At 41.2% G+C, this 14601-nt stretch overlaps 1 protein-coding gene across 4 annotated transcripts; it reads left to right on the forward strand.

Moving 5' to 3' along the window:
- The first annotated feature begins 2948 nt into the window (after positions 1-2948).
- zgc:113333 (beta-N-acetylhexosaminidase) lies at positions 2949-13639 on the forward strand. 4 transcript variants are annotated; one of them, XM_039774875.1, is made up of 14 exons: positions 2949-3102; positions 6134-6238; positions 6366-6591; positions 9077-9186; positions 9552-9639; positions 9999-10163; positions 10245-10428; positions 10522-10593; positions 10672-10876; positions 10955-11037; positions 11120-11198; positions 11606-11704; positions 11800-11889; positions 12946-13639. In XM_039774875.1, the coding sequence occupies exons 2-14, from the start codon at positions 6150-6152 to the stop codon at positions 13133-13135; spliced, it is 1680 nt and encodes a 559-aa protein (XP_039630809.1). In that variant the 5' UTR covers positions 2949-3102; positions 6134-6149; the 3' UTR covers positions 13136-13639. The 4 variants fall into 4 exon arrangements, with proteins under 4 accessions (XP_039630809.1, XP_039630806.1, XP_039630808.1 ...); XM_039774872.1 differs by lacking the exon at positions 2949-3102 and adding an exon at positions 3125-3224; XM_039774874.1 differs by lacking the exon at positions 2949-3102 and adding an exon at positions 3177-3220.
- Positions 13640-14601: the final 962 nt, after the last annotated feature.

Consider the following 14601-nt stretch of genomic DNA (forward strand, 5'->3'; position numbering starts at 1 on the left):
TTGAAAAAGGTCTGTACAGATCCTCTAACTGAGTATTTGATTTTTTCCAATTTTAAATAATATAACACATCAGTTTCCCACTGACTTAAAAGAGGAGAGTTTGGATTCTTCCAGTTTATCAGAATAAGTCTGCGTGCCAAGAGTGTAGTGAATGCAATCACAATTTGTTTGTCCTTCTCCACTTTAAGCCCCTCTGGAAGAACCCCAAACACAGCTGTTAATGGGTTAGGAGGGATTGTGAGTCCAAGGCTGTCTGAGAGGTAAGTAAAACTTTTTGTCCAGAATAATGTTAATTTGGTGTACACCTAGAACATGTGACCTAGTGAGGCTGGGGCTTGATTGTAACGTTCGCAGGTTGGATCATGCCCTGGAAACATTTTGGAGAGTTTTAGTCGAGACAGATGTGCTCGATATATAATTTTGAGTTGTATAATTGTATGCTTTGCGCATATGGAGCTCGAGTGAATTCTCTGCATTGCTACTTTCCACTCCTTTTCTGATATATTAATTGAGAGATCTTTTTCCCAGTGTCCTCTTGGATCTTTGAAAGGGAGGGATTGTAAAATGATTTTATATATTGTAGAGATGGAGTCCTTGAGATTGAGCAATATTTTTTCCAGCATGGATGAGGGTGCAAGATAAGGAAAATCTGGAAGGTTTTGTTTAACAAAGTTTCTGATTTGAAGATAGTGAAAGAAATGTGTAGCTGGAATGTTAAATTTGGAATGTAATTGTTCATAGGATGCAAAGACATTGTCTATATAAAGATCTCTAAGCAAGTTAATTCCAAATTTTTTCCAGATATTAAAAACTGCATATGTTTGTGAAGGTTGAAAGAGGTGGTTCTCTTGCAGAGGTGCCACAGATAGAAGCTTCTCGGTCTTAAAATGCTTTCTACATTGGTTCCAGATTCTAAGTGAGTGGAGCACAATTGGGTTATTAGTGTATTGCCGATAACGTGTGTTTATTGGAGCGCAGAGCAGGGAATACAAAGAAGTACTGCAGGATTTTACTTCTATTGCGGTCCAAGCCTGAGTATGTTCTTCTATTTGTGTCCAGGTTCTTATCGCATGTATATTTGCCGCCCAGTAATAAAACTGAAAGTTAGGTAGAGCCATGCCACCTTCATCCTTTTGTCTTTGTAGGGTCGCTCTTTTGATGCATGGATGTTTTGAATTCCAAATAAATGAGGTTATTGTTGAATCTAATTGCCTAAAGAATGATTTATTAATGTATATTGGGATGTTTTGAAATAAAAAAGGAGTTTAGGAGGAATATTCATCTTAATAGTGTTAATTCTTCCAGCTAGTGTGAGATGAAGGGTTGACCATCTATGCAAGTCTTGTTTGATTTTTTCCATGCAGGGTTAATTTAACAAGAGAGAGAGGAACAATGTATGGTCAAGATCTTTGGATGAGATAACCGTCCAACAAAGTCTTTTGAAGTTTCTAAGGAGTTTTTCCATACAATGTGGATCTGTAGTCAGGTTGTCTGTGTTAGTCTGGGAGATGCAAACAATTCTCATACCTGACCATAAAACTCTTGTCTCTATTCAAACCATGTTGTAATGTATTACATTTTAGCATGAGTTTAACTTCCCATTCTTTTCTCTCTTGCTTTGTTCTGAAGTTGCCCATAAGCACTGTGACTTTAAAGTCCCTCTCACAGTGTCCATGGCGCTGTTGAAGTAGGCCACTACAGGAACATCTGTGTTGCCATGTTTAATGTGGAACCTGTGTAAACTCATTCTCTGGAAGAGCGTTTGTCCAGTTTCTCCCACATAGCATGCAGTGTCAGGACATTTCATGCAGAGAATTAAGTAGACCACATTAGATGATCTGCAGGAAAATGATCCCTTTATGTGATGTTCAAGTTGGCAGTGTGGTCTAACTATACAGTCTGTATTATAAATGTGAGCACACATTTTACATCTTTTCTGTAGGCAGGGAGATGAGCCATTTTCTGTTGGTTCACTTAGGGAGCTTCGGACAATTAATTGCTTCAGGTTTGGTGGTTGTCTGTATGCCAGGAGGGGAGGTTCAGGAAATACATTTTTCAGTGTTTGGTCATTGTTTAGCATTGGCTGAAGTTCTTTTATAATTTTTTTAAGTGTTTCAGGATGTGGGTTGTAGGTGACAACAAGGGGGATGTGGTTCTTGTTGTCTTTGTTTTTATATTCCAGAAGGTTGTCTCTGGGTATGGCAGTAGTTCATCTTATTTGAGTGCCTGTTGTTTTGGGGGTATAACCTTGACTGATGAAATCTTGTTTGAGCTCCTGCAGTTATTTATCCCGGTCTGTCGGGTCTGAGCAAATACAATTGTATTGTATTGCTTGGCTGAAAATAATGGACATCTTATATGCTTGGGGTGGAAGCTCTCACTTCTTGGGTAGGTCCACCTTTCTGTTGGTTTGTGAAAAACAGAAGTTACAAGGGTGTTGCCTTTCAGTTGAATGGTGGTGTCAAGGAAGCTGACTTCTGTTTTTGAGTAATTCAGCTTCAGCTTTATGTTGGGGTGAAAAGAATTGTATTCATTATGAAAATGGAAGAGGTCTTCCTCACTGGCAGTCCAGATTATGAAGATGTCATCTATGTTTAAATTGCTATAATGGATTGCATGATGGACATACTTCCAGAGATTATGTTCTTTTAATTTATTCTAACATTCGTATCTTTTTAATTGTGCCTTTGCCTGAAAGCAGTTGTTTAACATATTTAGAATTTTCTTGCATGCACTTTTTAACTATTTAGGTCTGTTAAATTAAATGAATGTGCGCGGCTGTTACATCCTTTGGGGCTTTTTTTCTTTGCACCAGTGGTGAACCTTGAGCAGAGCTCCGCATTGGCTTCGCCTTGCACTGCTTAAGTAAAGTCTTCCCCAATTATATCACAATACTGTAATAAAAGCCAATCCCTCATTTATTTGTGTATTCCGTTTAGGTCATACCTTATTAGTTACTGCACATCCGTCTACAGCTAAACTTTTACAGTTCCGTAACCTCCTCGCTGTGACTACCCGACTTGGACCGGAAACCCGATTTGAACTACGCGACACCCACCTTCTATATGTTTTCTCGTAATATTTAATAACTTACGTGGAAAGGTGAGTTGGTATCCAGCTATGGGCTGTGTTAAAAGGCGGGGCTTTCCAATAAACGAAAGGTTACTTCCCGGAAGCGCTGGAGTGACAGCAGGTGGTTCTACGCTCTACTGTGCGCTCGGTGGGTAAGTTCGATCGCTTGTCTCATTTGCTCGCTGAGTCACTGAGGAGGACGTTACTGGTGGGATGTCGGGTGCTCTTTTCATCTAAGTGGTAACTCTGAGCTGAAGGGTTCTGGAGTCACTGCGCGTGTTTTCTACGCTTGAGCAATTCACTGTACCTGTGCGCTTTCTGTTTTGTTCATGCGGATGACTCATAATTCGATGGCCGCAGGTGTGTACCAAAGGTTCAAGACATTGTGATTCGCGCCCCTGAAGTGCGTGTACTTCGGAGCTCGTGGGCGCAGTATACCGCCGCTCGGGGTGCTCCGTCTCTTATGCTCACATGTCACGATATGGAGAGTCGACTCGTTTGTACTGCTCATAGGCAAGGCGTACAGTCTGCGATTAAACGGACTCGTGAAAGGATGGAGGCCTTTTTCAACAATCTCACGCGAGATTGCGTAGCGAGACACTGTACCCGGACAATTTCACGTATATATCTCTGAAGCCAGGAGCAGAATGTCGAGTGGAACGGACTACAGCATCGAGTGGGAGGGGTTTATGGCTTGTTAACATTTGGAAATATTTCCCCGAGTCCTTGTTTTTTGCAATAAGTTAAACGTACGTATGTTCGCTATCAGGGTTTACTTGGTTAGCTCGTACAGTTTATTTATAGCTATGTAAATTATGCTGAGATGTTTAAAGTATAAACCTGCATTATTACCAGGATCTGTGTAGCCGCTGGGCTCAGTATTTCTTCTCTGAAGACCCGATCATGATGTTTCTCGGAAGCGATAAGAGACAGTGGGTTGTTCCTTTTGCACCTACCTGACCAGTTTGCCCTCTCTATCTCGCGTCCACAAACATTCCACAGCCCTGCTTGCAAAATAATAAACATGGAGTCGCTTCCTGATTGGTCAGTGGGAGTTGAAGGACAGAATTGGCTCATGTGACCCCTCACACCTGACGAGCTCATGCCGACAGAGTCCGAATTTGTTTTTGCTCATGGCAAAAAGCATTGGGAGTTTTAGTTGCGACATTAACACCTTCCTTGACTTTCTTTCGATTTTGTGCCGATTTAAAAAAAAAAAAAGAACAGAAACCCACAGGTTAACATTTTCCGTCGTTGATTTGTCTAAAACATTTAATCCGTGGGGTATTAAAAAAAGTGTTTCCTCCGGGCGCTCCGGTTTCCTCCCACAGTTCAAAGACATGCAGGTTAGGTGCACTGGCGATTCTAAATTGTCCCTAGTGTGTGCCCTGCGGTGGGTTGGCGCCCTGCTTGTTTCTTGCCTTGCGCCCTTTGTTGGCTGGGATTGGCTCTAGCAGACCCCCGTGACCCTGTAGTTAGAATATAGCGGGTTGGATAATGGATAGAATTAAACTTAAGAACGGTTACTGAATCAAAGAATAGGTAAGTAAGCAAAGCACAAGATGAAACAGCAGTAATGCTCTTAATGCCGTATGACCATAAGTGGAATTAAAGGGGGGCTTGCAGATTGTTACTAAAAAATACATGTCCAATAAAAGACTTGTTACTAAAAATACATTTCCAATAAAAGACTTGTTACTAAAAATACATTTCCAATAAAAGACTGTTTTTTTTTCTTCTAAGGGTTGTTATTTTTAAAAGTCACTGATAATCAATGAATGTGATAATTAAGTCCATCCTACCTAAGCAACTCTCACTTGCATGTCCTTACAACCAACCTAAAAACCTTCTGTACTCTATAAATTACAGATTACTGTTTCAAATTCAGCTTTAGAGAGCTTACTTCAATTTGTATATTTTGTATACAGTGTTTTCCTCTTTGACATGTCACACAGCCACTCCGGTCAGGAAATAGCTCCTCATTCTTTTATTTAAATGGCTGCAAAGTTGCATATCTCCATCTTGTGCCTGTTTTATACTTACTGTGTGAAGACTGAGCTCATACCACAAAGTAATGTGGGTGCATGATGAGTGACGAAAATCCATTTATACTTGTTATGAGTCTGTTCGATAAATGCACTCCTAGTCATTAAGTTACAGTTTCCGTCAAGACACATGGCTCACAGTCAGTGCATTTATATGCGTCAATGACCTGGGTATTCACAGAAACCTGATTTCTAAGATGCCATGTAAACCCTTATTCCAGTTAGAGAAATTGAGTTATTGGCCTCTGAGAAACCTGATTCTCCACTAATAACCCAGGTATAAACCAGCCTTTATGCCTGAATGTGCCGCATCTACAAGCAGCAGTGTGACGGTCTGAGCAAACCTCAGTCTCATGTCACACACACCACTGTGGCAAATATTTGTCAATCCAAAAATGTCTCTTTGATGAAGTGAGTGCAAAATTAAAAGTGCTTCAACTTTCCATTTTCTAAACCCACATATCTAGAGCAGGTAAGCAGAGAAACTCATTGGGCACAAGGCTGGTACAATCCCTAGAGAGGAGGCCAGGCCATTGCAGGGTGAACAAGCACAACACACACACACACACACACAGGCCAATTTAGCATTACCAATCCACCAGAACTGCTTGTCTTCAAAAATAAATCAATCCCAGAATATCTGAGACCATACATACAGTTTTTAACTTCATTTAAAAAATAAAATGTTTAAAATTTTGCCACAAGTACAATAAGCAAGCAAGAAAGGTTTTCTGTCATTTTAATATTGTTAAAGGTACTTGTGTAATTGTAATTGAAATTTACGTTATAACTTTATATTATAAAAATGTTTGATACCTGACTTTGCATATGATATATACATACAGTATGTAGCGGTATGGTTGAAATGGCCATACTCTGCCCCTGCCTATGACCTTTTCACAGCCTTCTCATCTAATGCACTCTCCAAAATGAGCAGAGATCCTCCTCCAAGGGGAAGCACTCAATGCCAGCCTTGCTAAAACCATGGTGCTCTTCTCATTTGTTTTTCCTTTTAGCTAAAATCTGCAAGTGATGACTGGCTACAGAAGACATATTGCACTGCGGCTTATTGTTCTGACAATTGTTGTTCTGGCTCTCTTCAAAGTGTTCTTCAGAGCAAGGTAATGCTGAGAGGGTGTGTTTGTTTGTCTCTCTTTTGGTGCTCTGTAATAAATGGCACTTGTGCAGGGTAGGCATAAAAGACCACTGTGTCATACATTGTACATAATGCTTCATTGTGTGTTGCAGGTTAGTACCCAAGCCTACGTTACCATCTAGTTTCTGGGGGAACAATGTCAAATTCATGGCACCCATTGCACAGGAAGGTAAGGCGACATCAGATGAGAAACATTTCAAGGAAGCTTTGCCACCTCCAGAGCCAGAGAAGCCACAAAGACCCATGGTCACATCACCCTTGAGACTCGTTCATCTAGACCTTAAAGGAGCGGCCCCCAAAGTTTCCTACTTAGAACAAGTGAGTACTCTGCTGTCTTTCCCTTCTTGATTAACCTGTCAGTATGTGTGACCATCATAGGTATCTCCTGTTATATTTGTTCTTGCATTTGACTGCAAGAAGATGCCTCTTGCCATCAAGGAGGCTACAGCTGCTACCACACGGATCAAATCCGAGTCCTGGTATATACAGGCTGCAAGTGGGTCTGAGAATGTTTTTGTAAGATTATGTCTGGGAAAGTTAGACCACTTTTAGTTGTCGGTGTGGTATTTATGTCGATTTGCCCCCTCCAGTGACAATGTGTGACTGCCCAGAATGGCCCCTTCTCATCGCTCCACACTTCTCAGTCATCATCTTCTGGAGTCTGTTTGTCCCGTACAGGTTTGTGACAGGATCTGTTCATAAGGCAGCTCTGTACCCGAACAAATGGCAAAAGGGAAGGGAAGCCATTAATAACCCTGACTACAACTAAATTAGAATATTAAAGACATTTTTACTTAACAAAAAAGTTCAGAACAAAATATCAAAAAGTAGAAATCTCAGTAACACTAAATACAAAAATTTAGTAAAAGAGTACTATAGGAAAAAGGTAAATAAGTCATATCTCAAAAGAGAAAACGGACGTTTTGAAGTTTCACTACATACACTTTTGCAAAAATTGACATTAAAAATGGTTTGCGAAAAACAAAGCTTTTTTTATTTATTTATTTATTTTTTTGAAGAATTTTATGAAGTAAGGAATATTGCTCCTTAAGTCTTTGCATACATGTGGCATGATGTATATCTTCTACATACATCGCAGTGCACCATCGCATACATTACAGCATTTTCTCTGCAGAAAAAGGCACTACACGGGAAGCCCACCACTTGCCATTACCTAGCAACTATCATTTCCTGTGTCTTGCTTCCTGCTGATGGTGCACAAGAATTGCTTCAGCCTTTGATGCCTCTTTAGGATTGCAATCACAAAGATTCTCATAATTGGCAAAACAGGAATCATGCTGAAAAATTTGCTGGACTTGTAACAATAATGACCCTAGAAATACACATCTCAACAAAATGTCAACAACGGGAAGTGACTTGTGACTTCTTTTTTTCCCCTTTCTAGAGTTTTTTATTTAAACACTAAGAGCCAGGCAGATGCATGTGGAATAAGCACATGACGTTGCTCTGAGATGGGAATGAAACACCTTTCTTCCCCGCAATTATGCTCATTTCACTGGTTGCGAAACACCATAGTTTTCTTTTTGACAAGTGAACTGTAAGTGAATGTAAGAAATCAATTTTTCACAAATCGTTACATTACTACAGAGAACTACAAAACAAATATAAAGATCTAGGTCAAATATCCAAAAATCAAATACATAATTTAAATGCCAGGAATCAAAAGTCCAAAAATGACAAACAAATTCAGACTTGAAGCTCATCTCTCCACAAAACCATACAGATACCACAAGTAAAAGGGAGCAGAAAGCACAGTTAGAATTAACTAATGGCACTGCAAAGATGGAGAGGCTTCCAGTGATTTCACTATACCTTAGGTGCTGTAAGAAAACTAATTACTGCAGCTGAGAGAAGTTTCCTAAGTCATCATCCTCATCCACACTATTAGCATGATTGGTAATATTGAGCAGAGATAATTAAGCTAACAGATGGAACAAGAGCTACATAATTAACATTTACTAAATGATTAAGGTATGAAAACCTCAATGAAACAACAAAGACAACAGAAAAGGAAAAACATGCAAAAAACAAACACTTAGTTCTAGACCCATGTGAAACAACAGCTACCTATTCATCCTGAGAAAACACAGAGCTGCTGCTTTCATTGCTGCTTTTTCTGCCACTTTGCTGAAGGAGATCATTTTAACAGAAGAACTTGCTGCTTGAAATTCCATTGTCCTGAATTAACAGCCCACTGCTGACATCTCAGGGAGAATACTTCAATGCGAGGGAATGGTTGAAACCCTGAGTGAATTTTTCACTAGAGACACCCTGAAAAAGACTGGATGCCAGAACATTCCGGAAAACTCAGTCACACCAGGGCCAGTTTCGTACTATCTGTTAACCTCCCATGCATGTGTTTTGACATGTGGGAGAAAAACCCATGTGGGCAGGAGGAGAAAGTTCTAGTCCCACAATAATGGCACATGGTGGCTTGGAATAAAACCCAGGATGCTGAAAATAAGAGGCAGCAGTACAAACCATCCTGCCACCACGTTGCTTTGAAGAATAACTCGATCCATCCATCCATTTTCCAACCCGCTGAATCCGAACACAGGGGTCTGCTGGAGCCAAACCCAGCCAACACAGGGCACAAGGCAGGAACCAATCCCGGGCAGGGTGCCAACCCACCGCAGGACACACACGAACACACCCATACACCAAACACACACTAGGGCCAATTTAGAATCGCCAATCCACCTAAACTGCATTGTTTGGACTGTGGGAGGAAACCGGAGCACCCAGGAGAATAACCCATCTTCTCAAAATGATTCCCCTACAGGTCTTCCCCCTGCTGTCCACCCTGGGTGCCACAGGAATTCTTCTTGAGTATGAGGACATGTTTCCATATGAAGGTGACCTTGCAATCTTGCGGTCGCCACATGCATACAGGTGAGGAGGAAACTACTTGCCATGTTTCATGCATCTAATACATTTTATTGGTAAACTCATGCTGATGCCCATCCATCAAAGCTGATAACCAAGTAAAACTTAGTGCTGCACTTCACACCTGGCTTTAATTAACTAGACAAGTCATTCATTTTGTTTTTCTTTTTTGATTCAATCTTTAAAGATGATAATGAAAGTCTCTTTATTTGTAACTTGGGAAGCAGGTGATGTGGCAAGTGAAGTCATTCTGTAAGTCAGACTGTTGTGCATAGTCGAAGCTGGACATTGCTACATTGCCCTCTAACTCAAACTTGGGAATCACCTTTGCATTTGCTTATCTAGTTTTTGTGTGCTCTGTGTTACTGCAGCATTGAAGATGTGGAGAAGATTCAGCAACTTGCAGAATTCAATAAACTAGAGGTTATTCCTCTGATCCAGACATTTGGTCATCTGGAAGTAAGTGAAGAAAAGCAGGGCTGCTCCGTGTCTACAGGCTAAGTGGTGACATTCTGACACAGTCTTTTTTTAGACACAGTAGCTGGATAGTTTTCAGAAATAGAAGGGTTAATTTTTGTGGCAGTGGAGTGTTTGGGAGTTCCACCCCAGAGACCTCCTTGAACGCGTGGGTAGAAGACATCCTGATGTCAAATGTGAAGCAGATGCTTTGTCAGCACAACTTGCCTGATATATTGGGAGTGGTCAGCTCCTTTCATGTGGTTTCTTGCTAAGGGAGAGAGAAATCTGCCGTTTACAGACATGTGCACATAGTACTGCTTATTCTTTTTCTGATGTCCTCCTCTAACATGTCTTGGCAGTTTGTCCTGAAGCATGAAAAATACTGGTCTTTCAGGGAATTTCAACGCTTTCCCAACAGCCTAAATCCTCATCATCCAGAGTCTCTGGGGCTGGTGAAAGCCATTCTAACTCAGGTGCTTGATCGACACCGTAAAGCCAAGTGGATTCACATTGGAGCAGATGAGGTAGGATTGGTTACCCATCCTGATCAGCAGATGGCTTTTGGGTTGAAGGCTTATCATTTTCCTGGTCTTCTTTTGGAACAGGTTTTCCATCTTGGGGAGGGAATAGATTCCAAGAACTGGCTCAGGAACAACAATGGTAACTTGGGCCAGATGTACTTGAACCATGTGAAGGCGGTTAGCGCCTTTTTGGTGGATAAATACCCTTCAATGGGTGTGATATTGTGGGATGACATGATGAGACGGACAAGCATTGACCTGATTAAAGGTGAGCCATCTTGTCACATGCAGTTTGCTTGGTGGAGAGTTGCATACAGTGAAGCACCCTGAAAGACTCATTTTTCTCATTACTTCTTGACAGAATCTGGAATAACTCGCCTTGCTGCACCTATGATCTGGCAGTATGGTGAACAACTAAATTTTGAGGCCATTGGTAAGGAGAGTGCTTATTTATTCTGGTTGGACTATTAGAAAGAGTTTTCTTTCAAACATTTTTCTTCTCTTTCTACAGACAAGTACATCACCAGCTATGCTAATGCTGGCTTTCAGACTGTATGGTTTGCCAGTGCTTTCAAGGGGGCATCTGATGTGGCACAAATATGGACTCCTGTTGGAGTCCACCTGAACAACCACCTTTCCTGGCACAAGGTAATCTCTTCCATGGCCAAATACCCGGGCATCCAGTGGCAAGGGATTGCATTGACTGGTTGGCAGAGGTGAGTGTAGTCTATACTACACATCTAATGGGCAAAGGCAGTGGTTTGCAGGAAGCTCCAGTGTGTTTCTGTTTCTAGGTATGACCACTTTTCCGTATTGTGTGAACTGCTGCCTGTGAGCCTGCCATCCCTGGGGGTCTGCCTGCAGAGTCTTATTCATGGTAAGCCAGTCAACAGCGTTCCATTACTGTACAAGCCTTAGTTGCCCAAGTTTATCTCCCAAATCTCTCCTGTTTGCCACAGGTGCCTTTAATGGTGAGTCAAAGAAGACCACACTTGACATTTTGGGTTGCACCAATATTGACATAAAGAACAATCTATGGTAAGCCCTTCTATTCCACAGTTTGGAAAAGGGGACTAGTGCTATTGATAGTGTAAGGTACCCTGCTACAACAATCATTAGAATGACAATAGCTAGGGTTATTCTGCTTGGCTAATTGTTTCAACTGCCACCTGCATTTTTACACCAGACTACACCAACACATGGAATTGCTTCTCCTCATCTCCCTCTTAGTGATAATTCCCCTCATTGAAGATGGAGACTCCAACTCCCCAGGCATTTAGCATTTCTATAGAAAGCTTAATAAGTTGTCTCTTTTTGGTTGAATATGACTATTTCACACTTTTGGTCCCTTGCCACTCTTCTATACCATCAGTCTTCATGCAAGAGTGTGTCTGCTCCCATGTTGTTCTCCACTCATATCTCTGCTTCTTTTCTTCTTTGTTAAGTGAGGGTGGCGGGGTGTTTCCGGGCAGTGACATCTACCGGATGGTCCTTCATATCAGAGACAAACTGAAGTCGGAGACAGAGACATTCTTAAACCATAAGTGAGTGACTCGCTGCAGCTCCACTAGGACCTAGATTTGGTTTGATGATATGTCATGAATTCAGTCACAGGACCTCTTTTATTCATCTCTTTCAGGTACATCAGAGGATGGTTCTCTCATTACCAAAGAAAATATCGCTTTGGGAACCCACGTAATCTGGATTTATTTGGCGAGAAAATGCTGAAGTAAGTTTAGAAGCCATTGAGCTAAGGGGCTTCCTTCATTCACATGCTACCTGTTTTGGGTAGAGAAGCCTACTGGATTATGACCATAGCTGGCAAGTAATGGATGTGTTACATAATCCACAAGAACAGTCTGGTGCTCATTTCAACCTTTGTTTTCTGTGTGAGCCAAAGGCCTCTTGGTAGTTGGTGAGTGGTTAAGGAAGTCAAAATGCCCCTTTCCAGACAGTAAGAGTCCTAATTCTGAGTATTTTCTGTCCATCATGGTCCCTTGATGACCAATATCGTGTTCTTCTGTGAATTTTGTACATTTTTTTTTCCCCTCCATTTTTTGAAATTAGATAGGTGTGTATTAATTATTGTATCATTTTCCATACCGCATCCACTTCAGAAGAGGTCATCCACCTGAAGCTAAGCATGCTTGAGCCTGGCCAGTACTAGAATGGGAGACCATCTAGGAAAAGCTTGGGTTGCTACTGGAAGAAGTGTTGGTGAGGCCAGCAGGGGATGCTACCCAGAGGTCTGAATGCCAATCCCAATACCCCAGTGCAGTGACAGGGACACTGTGCTGTAAATATGGCAGTGTTCTTCGGATGAGACATCAACTCGAGGTCCTGACTCTATTTGGTCATAAAAGATCACCGAGCCTCCTTTGTAAAGAGTAGGGTGTATCCTGATGTCTAGGTTAAATTGCTCACCACATCCTAATCATTCTGACCCCCTAATTGTCCCCTGTCTCTAATTAGCTGTGTCTTTCACCCCTTCACCACCTAACAGCTATTGTGTGGTGAGTGTACTGGTGCAAAAATGGCTGCTGTGGAAAAATTGTCCAGTGGCTCCTCACTCACTATATAAAGCATTTTGAGTAGTGAGAAAAGTGCTATAAAAACGTAAAGAATTATTTTTTTATTTTGAATATAGTATTTGTTTGGCTGAAATTTTTGTTAATATAATTCTTTGAGTGGCCAGGGTTTTTCTCAATAGGTTCCTATTCATTTTTTGTTATTTTGGCCAGTCTCTGATCACTATTTATATTTTTTTAATGTTGGTTTTGTGCAGGTTCCTAGAAGAATGGGAGAACTTTATCCAAAGTTTTCGCACCCAAATGGAGAGTATCTACTTCCCTGATACAATAGAAGAGTGGATGGAAGATAACGTGAATATCTACATGGATCCGTTGAGGAAGCTGGCAAAGGATTTTAAGGAGGCCATTGACAAAAACGGTGGCGTGAAGAAAGCATTAAAGTGAGATCGTGATCTTGGTGCAATAGCACATTTCCCAAGGTCCCAGGAACAATGGAAGAACTCTATAGACATGTCAATCATGAACTTGGAAAGCACCAGTCCATGTAACTGTTAACATTATTTTGGATGGTGCGTCCAGAACACTGCCCTTTTGTGCTAGTGTGTTCAGGACAGGGACAGAGCCGTAGTGTGGCCTAATGGCTGAGCTCAGCTGTACAGTCAGCCGCTGAGGTATAGCATCAGTAATGGAGTTACAGGCTACTGATCTCTTGGCTGTTGAAAGAGGGGGGAGATGGGAAATCACTGTAACTATACCTGGACAAATTCAAAATGTTTGCTGTCGATCAATGAGCATGTGCTCCTCTGTGAGGAACTACAGCTTGCTGTAACACACTTTCTTGGAGTGGCCATTTGCAGGAAGTCTTTGGGTGAATGAGTGGTATTGTGAATGTGAAGTTACCAATACGAGATGAGCTTCCAGGCCAGGATTATATCAAATAAATAATAATTTAAAAAAAAAAAGGTACCCTGTCAATTTTTGTGTGTGGTATCCAACACTTTTGGTGCTGTGGTCTAGAAATCCGTATACTTAGTGTTTATCCCCTGGCTTTGGCTGCCGCCTCAGAGGAACAGCACTAAGCAGGACAAAAGGTTGGCATGTGTACCAATACTTGAACCAAGAATACACGTCTTGCACTTGCCACTAAGCAACCAGTCACTGTGATTAGACATACTGAGAAAGTGGGGGATCTGAAGGGTGTGAACCCCATTCCTCTTGAATATGTCGGGGTCAGAACTGCTGTAAGTAAGGTGGGAAAAGCTGTTGTGTTCACGTGAATATGGACATGCATGCATTTTTTTTATAATTTTGTCTTTTGATCTAGGTTCCACAAAAAAAAAAAAAAAAACTTCTAGAGATCCAAATGTAAAAGCAAAGTGAAAAAAAAATTAAATTAGAGGAAAGAAACGGCCAAGACACAATACACTATAAAGTTCTGAAGTTAGCCAAGGGTTGATTGAATTGAGAAGTTGTGGTTATTCCAAAACTTGTGGGACTGTTGTGAAGAGACACATCTTCAGGGATCATCTAAAACTTCCTTGTCCATCACATGATCATCATGAGCTTTCTCAGCAAGTATCAGTGGCCACCACCTTCATGAATGTTTGCTTCTGAAATCTGCTTCTGTTTGCTTCCTTGAGTTGTCCAGTAAGATTTATTAAAAAGGGCTATTTAAGCACAACAATGGGCAGACATCTGTGATGAATGATACCAACTATGAAAAATGCTAACAGCAACACAAATGGGGGAAAAAATGACCACGGCCTGGTGTGGTTAAAGTCTAGTCATGTGAGAAAAAGAATCGATGTTAGTCAATTGATCAACTAATTATCAGTTTTGCCTTTGGCAATTCCAGTAATGTAATGATTTGGTAAGGTTCCCACTTTATTTTGCTTCCATTTCTCTAGCTG

Source organism: Polypterus senegalus, chromosome 13, assembly GCF_016835505.1.
Source record: "Polypterus senegalus isolate Bchr_013 chromosome 13, ASM1683550v1, whole genome shotgun sequence".
Lineage (NCBI taxonomy): Eukaryota > Metazoa > Chordata > Cladistia > Polypteriformes > Polypteridae > Polypterus > Polypterus senegalus.

Bases quoted from the DNA above. Each gene is read 5' to 3' on its own strand.
- zgc:113333 (XM_039774875.1), top strand. From the start codon at position 6,150: ATGACTGGCTACAGAAGACATATTGCACTGCGGCTTATTGTTCTGACA. The intron at 9,187-9,551 runs GTGAGGAGGAAA...GTGTTACTGCAG, and splicing joins CGGTCGCCACATGCATACAG to CATTGAAGATGTGGAGAAGA. The intron at 10,429-10,521 runs GTGAGCCATCTT...ACTTCTTGACAG, and splicing joins AAGCATTGACCTGATTAAAG to AATCTGGAATAACTCGCCTT.